The 15964-nt window shown below is 42.7% G+C and overlaps 2 protein-coding genes across 2 annotated transcripts in view; both read left to right on the plus strand.

Moving 5' to 3' along the window:
* Positions 1-15964, plus strand: part of GNAI3 (G protein subunit alpha i3) — a 266408-nt gene that overhangs the window by 155129 nt on the left and 95315 nt on the right. The gene's annotated exons all lie outside the window — the stretch shown is intronic.
* LOC134493298 (glutathione S-transferase Mu 1-like) lies at positions 1622-15823 on the plus strand. The gene is made up of 8 exons (XM_063297732.1): positions 1622-1730; positions 3561-3636; positions 13117-13181; positions 13375-13456; positions 13550-13650; positions 14432-14527; positions 14606-14716; positions 15563-15823. Exons 1-8 carry the CDS (start codon positions 1695-1697, stop codon positions 15656-15658), a joined length of 663 nt encoding a protein of 220 aa, XP_063153802.1. The 5' UTR covers positions 1622-1694; the 3' UTR covers positions 15659-15823.

Consider the following 15964-nt stretch of genomic DNA (forward strand, 5'->3'; position numbering starts at 1 on the left):
AGCCAAACCTGGGAGCGCAGGTAACACCCCCCTTATCAACCCCAAATGATTCTTTCTTCTAACAACATGAAAAAAATTCCATAATGAATTCTAGAATTGCCACATACACAGCTTAAGTCAAGTCATTATTTTGTTCTTTTGCATTTTACTTGTTCTCTTCAGTCTATGTCGTATCTTCTGCCCTTTGCCAAAACTTGGAGAAAGAATGAACGTCCCTGTAATCACATGCAACACTGTATCAAGTGGGGAAGGGCACTTCACCAATGCACACAAACTGTGCCAATGAACACTGGGAAAGTTGATACGGAAGAACTGAAAACTGCACCAGCTCAATGAATTTGTGCTGTCTGGGACTCTACACACATTTGGATGAAAAACAAAAAGGTGGAACAAGGGATCAATAATTCCACTTCAGCTGGTACTATGCAAGTAGAATCATGTGGATGGGGAAAAAAATGGGATACTTGTAAAATGTATTTTGAAAATATCCCTGATTTAAAGTGTCACATTAGATGGTAGCACCTAGCAACCCTGAATGATTTGGAAAATGCTAAACAGAGTCAAACCTCGTTAGCACATGGATGGATGATCAGGGATGTCTGCAGGGAATGGTCAAAAAGGTCAAGATGGTGGTCACAATGGTGCAATTGAAGTTTTTTTTAATGTGCATTGCAAATGTGGATAAACATGGGTGGAGTTTTGATCACACCATTGTGGCCACCATCTTGACTTTTTTGACCACACCCTGCAGACACCCCTGGGAGATGAAGGGCTGTAGACTGGGAAACCATCTCAGAAAAAGACATTGCCAACCACCTCAAACCTTGTTGCCAAGAGAACTTCAAACCCTGCGGTTCTGTCACTTCAGACCATTTTTCTGTTTTCAGCTAATACCCCAGCCTTTGCCATTTTCAGCCAGAAATCACGATTAAAATAACACAAAACAAAACTTTTAGGGAAGGAGCACCGAGAAGATTGGACTGCCACTTCAGTGGGCCCTGGTCTCCCTTTTGGCTCTGTAAAGTTTGCTCCTCAGCCAGTGCCCGCACCAATCCCTTGCCATAAATTTCGTACCTAATTCACTCCTCTCAAAGTCCTTCTCGGTCCATGTACTTGGACTTTTTACTAAACAATTTTTAACAGCTTCGGGAATTTCAGAAGCCTGACAACAAGAAATGAAAAACTGCCACTGCCGAGGCTGGATCAACTTCCAGTTCTAACGGGACTCGGGGCAAGTTTCAGAAGGGCAGTTCAAATTCCACCGTCCCCCAAACTCAGCAAAAAGTCGCTTTTTCGGGCCGGCGGCGCACGAGAGAGCAGTTTAATTAACTCAGGGCCGCAACTAGGGCGTGTGTCACCCGGGGCAAACATGGATTCCGCACCCATTTTGGCGCCCCCCCCCCCACGCTCATTTTGGCGCCCCACCAGCGCGGCGCCCGGGGCACATGCCCCCGATTGCCCCCCCCCCCCAGTTGCGGCCCTGAATTAACTCTTCCCGTATTGGGCTGCCTGCCAACACCCCCACCCCCCTTTAGAGAAAGAATCCCCGCTGGCTCTCCTGACGATCAAGGCTGCGCGTCAGCAGTTTAGTAAGCCCCTCCCAGGCGGTTTCTGCTGCCCAGGCTGCAAGGCCAAATTTCCCGCGAAGCACGAGATCAGCAGTGGTGGCGAAGACCCGAGGAGCTGCGAGCGCCATGACGATGCTTCTGGGGTACTGGGACATTAGAGGGGTGAGTTTCTGGGCCAGAAAGCGGGGGAGGGGCTTTCTTTCCCGGGTTCGCGCTCCTGCTGTGCCCGACTTCAGTTCCCTCGCCTCGTCTCTCCCACCAGTGGTGCCGGCGAGGCTGCAGATTGGACCCGAGGCGTGCAGGACCCTGGCCGCCTGTCCTGCGGGCGCTCGAACCGGCCGTTTGAAAAGGCGGGGGGATGCTCCTCTGCGCCCCAAGGGGTGGTGAGGCCTCTCTCTGTCTGCGGGGAATGGAAGGAGAGGCGACGGTCTCGCGGGTCTTTCATGGCCTCCCTCCGGGTCCCGGCGAGGCATTGCCAGCCTGGCTGCTGCAGAGCAGAGGGGTTTCTCCTGGACGCGTGCGTTTGTTCCGGGGGCCTGATTCGGTCACCTGAGCCTGCGGACCGAGTGAGCTCGCTGCCCGAAAGGAGCTTGCTTTGCTCCAGCTAAGCCTGCGCGGCCCCTTCTTTGTCTTGGGAGAGGAGTGGGGTGTGCCGACCTACTGAATAGAGTTGGGAGTTAGATCTAAAGAAACGTTGCCGGGGTTGGGATGCAGAGGGAAGATGTGTGTAAAAATGTTCAAGTTAAAGCAGGTTAACATATTCAAGACAGCTTTTCACATTGCTCCTCTGCCACTTGGTTCTCACAATGACAACAGGTGGTCTTTCCTGGAGGAATCTTTCTTCCCAGGCATAGGTCAGTCTTCTTTTTCCTGTCCCATAGATAAAAGGTGGGGAACATAATTTCAATAAATAAATTCAAGAAACAAACTTCCAGACTGTATACCACCTCCTGCTTTCCAAGATCACAGTCTAAAGTCAGTAGGAAATCCTTTTCTTTGTTGCTTTTTCACAAAACAAAATCACCACCTGAAAAGGACATTTCCTGTGACTCCTGGCCCAAAGAAGTTGCCTGCCTTGCCTACATGTGAATACAATGGAATTTGAAAAGTGGTGACTATTATGCGTTTGAAGTGTGTGTGTGTATGTGTGAAACAGAAATCTCACTTTTTTTGTACTGATGAGTTTGGGGAATACTTAAGCCATCTGTACAAAAAAAGTGAGATTTCTGCTTCACACGTTCCTCTCCTTGGTCTCCCTATAATCCTATTAATAAAGGAAAATAGATGAGCTCATTTTGAGCTCCTTCAATCCTTTCCAATGCACTGGAAAGGATTGAAGGAGCTCAAAATGATATGGAAGAAAGATTAACAGGATTTCAGTAGCAGCGTTTCCTGCTGAAGTGGTTCTCGTTCATCCAGCCTAAATAGGGGACCTCCAGATATGTTGGACTACAGTTTCTATCATTCTGCATGGCTATGCTGGGTAAGGATAATAGGAATTGTTTTAACATAACGTAACTGGAGAGCACCTGGTTGGGGAACACTGAATATGTGTTTTTCCTCTTCCAAACATCGTAAGTATACATTTATGTAATAGTTTTGAGCCCCTTCTGTCTCGATGCTCATGGGCATCTTTTGCTATTTACCAAGTGTGAAATATATAGATCTGGTCTTGGCAATCAGGAAGGAATGTGCAGATTATTCAGGGAGGAGTTCAGTCCTACAAAAGAAGAAGGATTGAGAAGAAAGAACCCTGCCTTGATTTTGCTTGGTATGAGATGGAGTAGTGAGAAACTCTGACAGGCTTTCAAGTGTCTGTCATCCTACCCTGAAAAAATAAAGAGCATTCCTGGAATCCATGTTGTGTCCACTTCTTGACCTTGTCTACCTCAAAGGGCTGACATCAGGTTGCTTCCCATCTTGTGAAAAGTACATGAGAATGTTAGCTCTTCCCCACCCATCACGTGGCATTTTTGCTTGTTTTCTTTACAGCTTGCCCATAGCATTCGACTGCTGCTCGAATACACAGGAACAACTTATGAAGATAAGTTATACAGCTGTGGAGAAGGTATGTGTGCCTTGCTGAGTTTGGTTTGTACTGAAGTCCTCTCCTCCCCTTTATTTCCTTCTGTGAATATAAATTGCTGTTGCATATAAACATCAGATCAGCCCTTCATTCAAAAGAAATTGTATTAGCTTCTAGCTATCATTTTGAATATTCTCAAGACAGTATGCGTGTTCTTATTCTTGTTGTTGTTTATTCGTTCAGTCGCTTCCAACTCTTCGTGACTTCATGGACCAGCCCACGCCAGAGCTTCCTGTCGGTCGTCAACACCCCCAGCTCCCCCAGGGATGAATCCATCACCTCTAGAATATCATCCATCCATCTTGCCCTTGGTCGGCCCCTCTTCCTTTTGCCCTCCACTCTCCCTAGCATCAGCATCTTCTCCAGGGTGTCCTGTCTTTTCATAATGTAGCCAAAGTATTTCAGTTTTGCCTTTAATATCATTCCCTCAAGTGAGCAGTCTGGCTTTATTTCCTGGAGGATGGACTGGTTTGATCTTCTTGCAGTCCAAGGCACTCTCAGAATTTTCCTCCAACACCACATCGATCTTCCTTCTCTCAGCCTTCCAGCTCTCGCAGCCATATGTTACTACAGGGAACACCATTGCTTTAACTATGTGGACCTTTGTTGTCAGTGTGATGTCTCTGCTCTTGACTATTTTATCGAGATTTGTCATTGCTCTTCTCCCAAGGATTAAGCGTCTTCTGATTTCCTGACTGCAGTCAGCATCTGCAGTAATCTTCGCAATCTTTGTAGAAATACAAAGTGTTTCACTGCTTCTACGTTTTCTCCCTCTATTTGCCAGTTATCAATCAAGCTGGTTGCCATAATCTTGGTTTTTTTTGAGGTTTAGCTGCAAGCAAGCTTTTGCACTTCCTTCTTTCACCTTCATCATAAGGCTCCTCAGTTCCTCTTCGCTTTCAGCCATCAAAGTGGTATCATCTGCATATCTGAGATTCTTAATGTTTCTTCCAGCAATTTTAACCCCAGCCTTGGATTCCTCAAGCCCAGCATGTTGCATGATGTGTTCTGCGTACAAGTTGAATAGGTAGGGTGAGAGTATACAGCCCTGCCGTACTCCCTTCCCAATCTTAAACAAGTCTGTTTTTCCATGGTCTGTTCTTACTGTTGCTACTTGGTCGTTATACAGATTCTTCAGGAGGCATACAAGATGACTTGGTATCCCCATACCACTAAGAGCTTGCCACAATTTGTTATGGTCCACACAGTCAAAGGTTTTAGAATAGTCAATAAAACAGTTATAGATGTTTTTCTGAAACTCCCTGGCTTTTTCCATTATCCATCGGATATTGGCAATTTGGTCCCTAGTTCCTCTGCCTTTTCTAAACCCAGCTTGTACATCTGGCAATTCTCCCTCCATGAATTGCTGAAGTCTACCTTGCAGGATCTTGAGCATTACCTTACTGGCATGTGAAATGAGTGCCACTGTTCGATAGTTTGAACATTCTTTAGTGTTCCCCTTTTTTGGTATGGGGATATAAGTTGATTTTTTCCAATCTGATGGCCATTCTTGTGTTTTCCAAATGTGCTGGCATATAGCGTGCATTACCTTGACAGCATCATTTCGCAAGATTTTGAACAATTCAGCTGGGATGCCGTCGTCTCCTGCTGCCTTGTTATTAGCAATGCTTCTTAAGGCCCATTCAACCTCACTCTTCAGGATGTCTGGCTCTAGCTCACTGACCACACCGTCAAAGCTATCCCTGATATTGTTATCCTTCCTATACAGGTCTTCTGTATACTCTTGCCACCTTTTCTTGATCTCTTCTTCTTCTGTTAGGTCCTTGCCATCTTTGTTTTTGATCATACCCAATTTTGCCTGGAATTTACCTCCGATGTTTCTAATTTTCTGGAAGAGGTCTCTTGTCCTTCCTATTCTATTGTCTTCTTCCACTGCCGTGCATTGCTTGTTTAAAATAATTCCTTATCTCTTCTGGCTAACCTCTGGAATTTTGCATTTAATTGGGCATATCTCCCCCTATCGCTGTTGCCTTTTGCTTTCCTTCTTTCTTGGGCTACTTCTAGTGTCTCAGCAGACAGCCATTTTGCCTTCTTGGTTTTCTCTTTCTTTGGGATGTATTTTGTGGCCGCCTCCTGAACAATGTTGAGAACTTCTGTCCATAGTTCTTCCGGGACCCTATCTACTAAGTCCAGTCCCTTAAATCGATTCTTCACCTCCACTGCATATTCCTTAGGAATGTTAGTGAGCTCATATCTAGCTGATCTGTGGGTCTTCCCTAATCTCTTTAGTCTGATCCTAAATTGTGCAAGAAGAAGTTCGTGATCTGAACTACAGTCAGCTCCAGGTCTTGTTTTTACCGACTGTATAGATGTCCGCCACCTTTGGCTGCAAAGGATGTAGTCAATCTGATTTTGGTGTTGTCCATCTGGGGAAGTCCATGTATAAAGCCGTCTCTTAGGTTGTTGGAAGAGAGTGTTTCTTATGCAGAGTGAGTTGTCTTGGCAAAATTCTATCAGCCTATGTCCTGCTTCGTTTGTTCTTCCAGGCCATGCTTACCTGTAATTCCAGGTGTCATTTGACTGCCCCCCTTAGCATTCCAGTCTCCTGTGATGAAAATAACATCTCTTTTAGGCGTGTTGTCCAGTAGGTGCTGCAGATCCTCATAGAACTGCTCTACTTCAGCTTCTTCAGCATCTGTGGTTGGGGCATATATTTGGATCACTGTGATGTTAGATGGCTTGCCCTGAATTCGAATTGAGATCATTCTATCGTTTTTTGGATTGTATCCAAGCACTGCTTTAGCCACTTTACTATTAGTTACGAAGGCTACTCCATTTCTTCTGTGGTCCTCTTGTCCACAGTAGTAGATCTGGTGGTCATTTGATGTGAAGTGGCCCATTCCAGTCCATTTCAGTTCACTGACACCCAAAATGTCTATCTTTAATCTTGACATCTCACCAATAACCACATCCAATTTGCCCTGGCTCATAGATCTTACATTCCAGGTTCCAGTGGTGTGTTGATCCTTAGAACATCGGATTCGCCGTTCACCACCAGCACCGTCGGCCACTAGCCGTCCTTTCGGCTTTGAGCTAGCTGCGTCATCACGTCTGGGGCTAGTTGAACTCATCCTCTGTTCCTCCCCAGTAGCATTTTGACCATCTTCCGACCTGGGGTCTCATCTTCCAATGGTATACCGACATATCTCTGGTTGTACTGATCCATTTAGTTTTCACGGCAAGAATACTGGGGTGGGTTGCCATTACCTTCCCCAGGGATCGCATTTAGTCTGACCTCTCTGTCATGACCTTCCTGTCTTGGGTGGCCCTTCACGGTTTAGCTCATGGCATCATTGAGCTGCTCAAGCTCCAGCACCACGACAAGGTAACGATCCTTTGCTGAAGGTTCTTATTCTATACAAAAGTATAAAAGGTTAGAGTACTTTGCTGTAACCATGAAAAGCAGCATAAATTACTCCAACATTCCTTAAGTTATCCTAAGGTAGGGTGGAGCACACAATAATTAGATGGAGCTGTGCTTTGAAGGCTGGGCTGTTACAGAACTGTTGCGCTGAGCCTTTCTAGATGATATGTCTAGTGCAGGGTTTCTCAACCATGGGAACTTTAAGATGTATGGACATCAACTCCCAGAATTCCCCTCCACACACCTCAAAGTTCCCAAGATTGAGAAACCCTGGTCTAGTGTAATAGTATAGACCTCTTCCCAATGCCGTTAACATAGAGAATTTTCCTTTGCATCACAATGGCTCCTTATGTCCTTTCACCATCTCATGCAGCTCCCATTCTTTGAAATATGCTGGCTTTACAACTAGGTTTACCCTGACTTCTCATTAGGGAGGCCCTTTGGACTGTTCTATATCAAGGCGCTTCTGGCCTATAATGATGTTTTGGGTGCCTATCAGTTAGTTATTCTAATATATCTATCCTTTTTGCTATGTGCTGCCCAAATTTTATAACTGGAGCAGTATGCAGAAATTATTAAATAAAATAATAATTTTGTTCACTGTTGTGCACATTTCAGAGCTCCTGAGTTGGCTCAGGAGAGTCCTGTGGTATATAATAGTTCTCCTAATGAAAGTCAAAGTAGGAGATGTTGCCTAATCTTCGTCACCACAATTGCAAGTTTCTGTACAGCAGAATATCTCCATTTATCTCTGTTGATTCTTGGTCTTATCTACTTGGATACCAAGGCACTTGAGGACCTTACCAGTTACTCATTCTTTCCCTCTCTAACAAGGAGCTGCTGTTTTTCGTTTATGCTCATGCAGTGCTCTGTAAGATTTCTTAGTTTTATTTGCAGTTACTTTCAAGGACAGGTCTGTCTAGAATTTAATGCTTTTGCTGTTGTAAGAATAAGGACAAACATCTTCACTCCATGATGTAGTCATAGAGACCATATCTGACCATCCCCCTACTCTTATCTCTTATTCTGACCACTAGAAGTCTGCAAGGGAGTTCTCTATAGTGAGAATATACAGTTTGTTTGTTTGTTTCAGTGGACTTCAAAAACCTGTGATAATTCAGGAACTACTGTTCAGTAGCAGGTCCATTTTTGTACATTTGAGTGGAGTTTCCATATCAGGCAGGCATATTGTCATGTTCACTGTTTCAATGTGTACTGTACATCATAACGTTTCACATGCCATGGTGCTGAGGCGCGTTTCTGTTTGGGAGGGAGCTGCCTTGTACCAAGCTCTGTATCTATGTTCATTACAATGGAATGTGTTTGGGTTATGTTCTCTGTTCAAGGACTTTTCCCACAGACTATCAGAAGCCGTTAGGAGCACCTGGGATTGTGAACATGGGAAGATTCTACGGGGGGAGGGATCTCATTTGCACTGAGGGTTTTTAGTTTGCATTTGGTGCGCTTTTATCATTCTCAGCTTTCTTTGTGATCCTGCATACCATTCTTTAATAACTCAGGTATCTTTGAATTCCTGCTCATGAGTCTGATAGTGTTTTAGAATAGGCAATCATTACACATATTCACACAGTTGCATGAAGGCCAAGGCAGAGCTGCTGCTGATTGCTGAGTGAACCCTGCAATGGGAGTTTGCAAGCTTTGAGGCACTGACCTTGCTTCTAAATTCCTTGATGTATATTCTAAATGAAAGTGTGCAATCTAGGGTCATTCCAAGGTATACTGGGTTTTTATTGTTATTCAACCATGTCCTATTCCAGTTAATATTCAATTTCTGATTTGTGTCTTCATTGCACAAATGGAATGTCCTGTCTCCAACCTTCCCTTTTTAGGGAAGGTTGTTGAGAAGCTGGCTGCCTTGCAGCTTCAGAGGTCCCTGGATGAAATGGATTACCTGGATCCCTTCGGGTTTCAGGCTGGGGTATGGGACTGAACCGGTATTGGTCACATTTATGGACAATCTCCAGAGGGAGTGGGATGAGGGTAGTACATCTGTCTTTGCTCCCCTTGATCTCTCAGCAGCTTTCAATACCATCTACCATGGTATCCTTCTGGACCGGCTCCAGGAGAAGCACAGTATTATTCTGGTTTTCTTCCTTCCAGGTGGTGTTGATGGGGAGGTCTGCCCAATGGTCCCTCATATGTGGAGTGCCTCAGGGTTCAACTCTCTCCCCATTTCTGTTTAATATTGACATGAAGCTGCTGTGGTCACTCAGTGGCATGGGGTGAAGTACCTCCAATAAGCTGATGATACAGTACTCAGCTGTATATTTCCACCCCTGGCTGGCCAAATGATACTGTGGAGGTTCTGTCTCAGAAGGGGGCTGTGGGGGTCTGGAGATGAATAGGCTTCAGTTCAACCCTAGCAAGATGGAGTGGCTTTGGGTGTTAGGGCCTCCTGGATATGGTGATTCTCCATCCTTGGTTCTGGATGGGTTTGCGCTACTCCAGATAGAATCAGTGGACAATTTGAGGCTCCTCCTGGATTCAGAATTCCTCTTTGAAGAGCAGGTGGCAGCTGTGGCCTGGGGGCCCCGTTTGTGTTGTGTACCAATTGTACTCTTTCCTGGATTAGAAGGCATTGTGTTGGTCACTCATGCTTTGGTAATCTCCCAAGTGGATTACTGTAATGCACTTATATGGGGTGCCCTTGAAAAACATCTGGAAGCTTCAACTGCTCCAGAATGTGGTGGCACAGGAAGTTAAGGGGATGTTTCACTTTATTTTAATAAATATATAAATATAAATCAATCCATCCATCCATCCTACAATGGTTATAGGCACTGTATGCTACCAAGAGGTTGACGAATACTATGGTTGTGAGCTGGTGTCTTATGAAAACCATTTCTAGTATGTTGGGTGAAGTTGATTGTTTGACTTGTACTTGACCTGGTTAAAAACCAGATTGCGCTAGTATGAGTCATTCATCTACTGAGGGCAAAAATCAGTTCAGAATTACATGGTCATGCAGCTTATATGTATGGCAGAAGAGAGAGATTACCTGGAAGCTCTTTGGATTTGAAAGGTTCTTGCTGAGTTCAGCAGCGCTACAACAATTATTGGTCTCAATTTAGTAGGTATTTTGTCAGTAAAAAAGGTTTTTGAAATACTCCTTGTTTTGATATTCTTACCACTGTTTTTTTCTTTTTCTATAATTGGATTGGAGTTTTCTCATCTTATTTTCCCATGTTGCTGACTCAGCAAAATCAAAGGTTGTATTTAGTGATTTGTAAAGTGAGGTGAGTGAGTTCTTCCATTTTTATAATTGAAGGCTTCAAGGGGTTTCCAGAGAGGACTCATTCCTCTTGTAATTTCTAGGAATCTTTTGTCTTTAGATGAGCTTCATTCAATGGTATTAGTAGGATAAGTACTCAGTAGCCAGAGAAACTCCCAGCTCCCAGGATGACATGAACACTCCTTGCTGATAGTAATGAATTGATACTCATGGGTTTTGACTTATCTGGACATCATCATAGCTATATCTGTATAGGTGTGAATAAAGAATAGTAGCAGGAATTCTAGTAAAGGTGTGAGAGAGATTTTGGTGTTACAGGAAATACTGCAATAGCTTGAGGTGCTCCTCCCCCTTTTTTGTGTATGACTAACTCATCAGAGAAAGATAAGTTTTTAATTTATAGGAAACTAGTACAAAGGACTCATGCTTGGAGTTACTTTGTAGCTTTGGTGTTCTCCACTTTGGTTCCTTCTTGATGTATTGGACCAAAGTTCCTGTGATCTCCACTAACTAAGTTGATGTATGTCTAGAATTAGCTTTTGTTATGCTCCCTTGTTGATTTGCTGATTCATTGATCTTTATTATTTAATAGGTTAATATTTCCAGGCGTGATGCAGTCCCTACACTTTGGCCTTTCCAAGTACTGCTGAGAAATTTATCAGTGCTTGATACCATTCTTTATCCAATCTCAACAGGCATCTTTGAAAGAATAATAGAGCATGTCAGGAAAGAATATGAGAACTGCACATGATACAGGCAGTTCCAACTGATCTTCTATTGATCTTGCTCCTTTTTAATGATAAATCTTCCTTCAAGATGCATGTTTTTCATTTTCATCTGCCCTGTGTCATCCTTACAGTATCTTTGTGAGTTAGGGTAGGATAAGAGAAGTGCATCTATTGAGTTTCATAGCTGTTTGACAAATGAGATCAAGTATCTGACACTCTGTTCATATTTTTACTGGGAAAAAGTGTCAGAGATTGACATTGCTGTTATTGAACATCAGTGTTAAATGACTTACATTGATTATTGTCAGCCCCAGCAGGCCGACCAGACCAGGAATCAACTCCATAGAAAGGCTAAAACTTATATTGAGATTGACTATAATAAAAGAATTTTGCAAGTCTGATTGTGCCGAACATCTTCCCCTTTCTTATAGTCTTGTGAATTAGGGAGTCTAAGCGTCTTCCACCTATTTTCTGTTTATTGTGGATTTAAGATATGTTTTCCCCTCGTCGCTTTGGTAATGGAGCTTGTATATCTCCATCAAGTTCATCTTCTTTACTCTCTACAATTGTTAAAAAAGATTTCATTGCTGATCTTATATTACCACTCTCAGTTTTTGATAATCAAATATTCCGGTATATCTAAATTTTCTTGGAAGCAGTGAATTTGTATTTATTAGATATATCTCTGGCCTTTATTCATACTATTCAGTGGCATATATAGTTCTCCCATCTCCTATTTTCCCCATAACAGCAACCCTGTGAGGTGGTTGAGAGAGAGAGAGTCCAAGGTCATCCAGCTGGTTTCCGTGCCTAAGGGAGAACTCACAGTCCAGCACCTTAACCATTACACCAAAGTTGCTTAGCTGTGAAATATTTTATTTATTTATTTTATTATTTATTTATTTTCTATCCTGCCATTATTATTTTTATAAATAACTCAAGGTGGCGAACATACCAAATACTCCCTCTTCCTCCTATTTTCTCCACAACAACCCTGTGAGGTGAGTTGGGCTGAGAGAGAGTGACTGGCCCAAGGTCACCCAGCCGGCTTTCATGCCTAAGGCAGGACTAGGACTCTCAGTCTCCTGGTTTCTAGCCCATTGCCTTAACCACTAGACCAAATGCTCAGGCTTTTTATTAAAAATAAGGCTGAATTACTACTCAAGAAATTCCTCAAAACAGTATGCAGTATAATTATCAAGGACATCTTGAAATATTCATTTTTAGAGTGGGATGCAGCAGGGAGGGGTGGTGAATTGTTTCTTAAGCAAATAAGTAAAAGTGAATTCTGCAGAGTGCACAATCTCCAATGATGCTGTTGAGAAAACTAAAGCTAACCAAATCTCAGTCCAATCCTGTTGGTAGCCACCCCATATCAGATGACAAAATGGTGCAGCACCAGATTTTTTTTTCTTCAAATAGGATATCTAACTCTGAGAAATGAACAACTGTAATTATTTATTGGGCTAAAGATTTATGGGGTGTTCACATTTTTCCCAGCTGGAGAGGATAGTGCCTGGAAATGTGGAAAACATGTCTCATAAACCTGAGAATTCTGTTTTGGTTTATCTCTTAACATGGCTTGATCTTGCCAAATTGTTTTCTTCAAACAAAAGTTGTAGAATGTTACATGATGTTCTGGCGAATATTCTTGGCATGAAACCAACAAAAATGACCCATAGAATTCACACAGTAGATTTAACCAGCTCAGTTGAAGGCTTAATGTACAGCATGCTAAGCTTGGACAGCTTGGTTAATTTTTGTTTTGTGGCTTGATGTGTATAAACCTAGCCCATTTGGTTATCTTATGGTTCAGTGCAATGTGCAAACCCAGAAAACTGGGTTAATTCAGTAACCAAGCTATGCTTATCATGCCCACTCAGTCATTAAGTGGCAGTGGTAATGGAGGAGGGGAGATTCAAAAGGCTTACCTGAACTTGTCAACACTTTGCGTGGTGGTTGCTATAACTGGGTCAGGAGAAGCGTACTCTTTTTGGCATTTCCTAAAATTGATTGCCTTGTCTAGTGAAAGGTAAGCAGTTTGTATTTGATCAAATTTTCTGGCTCTGAATTTTCTATCTCCCGTTTCCTTCCAGCTCCTGATTATGATAAAAGTCAATGGATCAGTGAAAAGGAAAAATTGGGGCTGGACTTCCCTAATGTAAGTAACTGTATGTTTAATGGATGGGAAGAAGTACATATTGGGTGGAGAAGGATGCTGTTCTCTGTGGTATTTATATGTGACGACTTGGGTAAAGAGGAATAGCTGAAGGACAATTAGGTATGGAGCAATCATGTGGAAGCCTAATAGGCAAAAGTTTGTTCTTAAGCAGATCACTCTGTTTTCTTTCTAGCTTCCATACCTAATTGATGGCAAGACCAAATTGACACAGAGTAATGCTATTCTTAGGTACATCGCACGCAAGCATAATCTGTGTGAGTATACCTGCGCTCTTCTGGGGCCTGAACTGACTGATCAAGATTTATTTCTGCTGCCCAACATTTATCATCTCTATGTACTATCTCCAGGTGGAGAAACTGAGGAAGAGCATGTCAGAGTGGACATGCTGGAGAATCAGGTGATGGATTTCCGCATGAGCCTTGCAATGATTTGCTACAATCCTGACTTTGTGAGTTGAGTCGCCTTCATTTCCATTTTCTAGTGAACTGGGATAAAGGAGTGATGCCAAACAGTGCTGTAAAAACTAAAGAGGGGGTCCAAATACAACATAGTAAACATAGTTAGTGCTCATGTCTGCCAAGGTTTCCTTGGATTATGTGCAAGCATTTGCCAATATCTGTGTCATTTTTCTGGGAACCAAGAGAGAGAGGTTTCTTGGAGGACCATAGCCTGCATTCAGGCATTAACAAATTTGGAAGCACGTGAATGCTCCATGTGAATGCTCCAGATACAAGCCTCCCAACCCATGATGTTGATATTTGCAGACACTTGCACGTTAAGCTCAGATGTCTGCTGATATTTGAAATCAATATGTAAATATCTGCATAGGGGAATTATGTTGTGTGCTTGTGTAATGCTCTGGATAATGAACATCTGAACAGGTCTCCAAAAGTTTATGTTCAAATGAATGTCACCTTCACGCTTTGGGTAGGATTGCTGTATAGGTATGAATTATGTTTGCTGCTCATAGAACAATTTCTTTTGATCCTTCCTGCTCACATTGCACATATTGCCGCATTGGTTGGACTGGAAGGATTGCATTTTATGTGATTCAGGAGTAAGCTTTTGATAGTTCTGTTGTAATACTATCTGGAGGTGAGGTGTAACTTTGGCTTACTCTAATGGCTCTTGGGTGAAGCATGCCGAATTCCATAACTGTTCAGTAGAGAAAAGTTGTTGAATTTTGGCTATGATTTTGGTTCAGTTTTTTCCACTTGCATGTTTTGCAGGAGAAACTCAAGCCTGGATATTTGGAGCAATTACCAGGGAAACTGAAACTCTTCTCCCAGTTTTTGGGGGATAGAAAGTGGTTTGCTGGGGATAAGGTACATGCATAGTCATACCTGGGCATAGTTGGGTGGGACTGACCTTTTTGGTGTCTCACTGTTGACTTTTTTTTCCAGATTACGTTTGTTGACTTCCTCATGTATGATGTGCTTGATCAAAACCGCATGTTTGAACCCAAGTGCCTTGATCAGTTCAAGAATCTTCAAGATTTTATGACCCGTTTTGAGGTTAGCTTTGGCTTCATGAGATGTGCTGGCTTGTGGATCTTGTGACTTAGTTCATTAGGTTTTGGCAAGAAGTGACAGATTAGCCCACAGCATTTCTCTGTTGGCTAGAGTGGATGCCCAAATTGGCATAGGCAGGAATATGTGAAAAATACTGTCCTTATGGTATGGTCTACTGTTCCTTTAGTATATTAATTGAATGGCTTCAGAGGGGCCTTTGAAATGAGCACTTGAAGGCTTGGTGGATTCCCTTCCATGCTTTTATTTAATGTATATTTTCCTATGATGATGGTTGTTAACAATGCAAGGATTTTAAAGTTCTACTGCTAGGTGATAAACTCTTAACTGGTATTTATATATACATGTGTGGTAAGTAAAACAGAGCACCATAAGTGAATGACTTCTTCAGAAGGTGTGGGTGGAAAGCCTACTGACCACCTGTGGACATGTAGCCCCCAAGTCCCTCCCCAAAGACTATGGATTTAAAGTAACGGGTAACTGTAAAAAATGATAGGAAGTTTTTCCGCCCAATTTTGGGTGGGAAGCAGCATACAGTTGGTACTAAATCTAGCAGTCATTCCCTAACTGATAGTTTCAGGTGTTTTTTGGACTTCATCCCCATCATCCTTTCCTACTAGGCATGCCAGCAAAGGCTGATGGGAAAAGGCACATGGAGGATAATGGATTAATGTGGTCTCACCTAGAATTTGTTTTTAATATAGAAGAAACAAGTATGCTTGTCCTCATGGTGGGTTCATTGGGTTATTGGTTGAGGTATGCCTCCTTGAGCTTTGGCCTACTAATAGCTTCTCTCAGTCTCCTAAATATGTCTTTTGTCTGCATCCTCAGGCCCTGGAGAAGATTGCTGCTTACATGAGTTCCAGCCGCTTTATGAAAACTCCAATTAATAACAAGATGGCCAAATGGTGCAACAAGAAAACATAAAGAAATAAAAATACCCTTGTGGCTGGATGAGATATTTCCCCTTTTCCTCCCTTCTTGTCTTGGGTGGAGTTGATAAGCAAAATAATGTGGTCTTTCTGTAGAATTGTGATTAAATTGTTTAGGTATTTGAAAGACAGTAGTGGTCAATAAAGTATCCTGGAATTACTTGGTAATGGTGTCACCCTCGGTTTGCTATCCCATTTGTAGTCTCACACCTCCTGTTTTACGCCTCTGTGTTTTCTTGTATTCACATGAATATGTCTTTATCTGTGAAGAACTACTTTCATTTATGCTCAAAGTTGATTG

The sequence above is a fragment of the Candoia aspera genome, chromosome 3 (assembly GCF_035149785.1).
Source record: "Candoia aspera isolate rCanAsp1 chromosome 3, rCanAsp1.hap2, whole genome shotgun sequence".
Classification (NCBI taxonomy): domain Eukaryota; kingdom Metazoa; phylum Chordata; class Lepidosauria; order Squamata; family Boidae; genus Candoia; species Candoia aspera.

What these genes read in the sequence shown, in the direction of transcription:
- LOC134493298 (XM_063297732.1), top strand. Translation starts at nt 1,695, where the DNA reads ATGACGATGCTTCTGGGGTACTGGGACATTAGAGGG. An exon ending in TTTGCTACAATCCTGACTTT is followed by an intron (nt 13,651 to 14,431) that starts GTGAGTTGAGTC and finishes CATGTTTTGCAG; the next exon opens with GAGAAACTCAAGCCTGGATA. An exon ending in ATTTTATGACCCGTTTTGAG is followed by an intron (nt 14,717 to 15,562) that starts GTTAGCTTTGGC and finishes CTGCATCCTCAG; the next exon opens with GCCCTGGAGAAGATTGCTGC.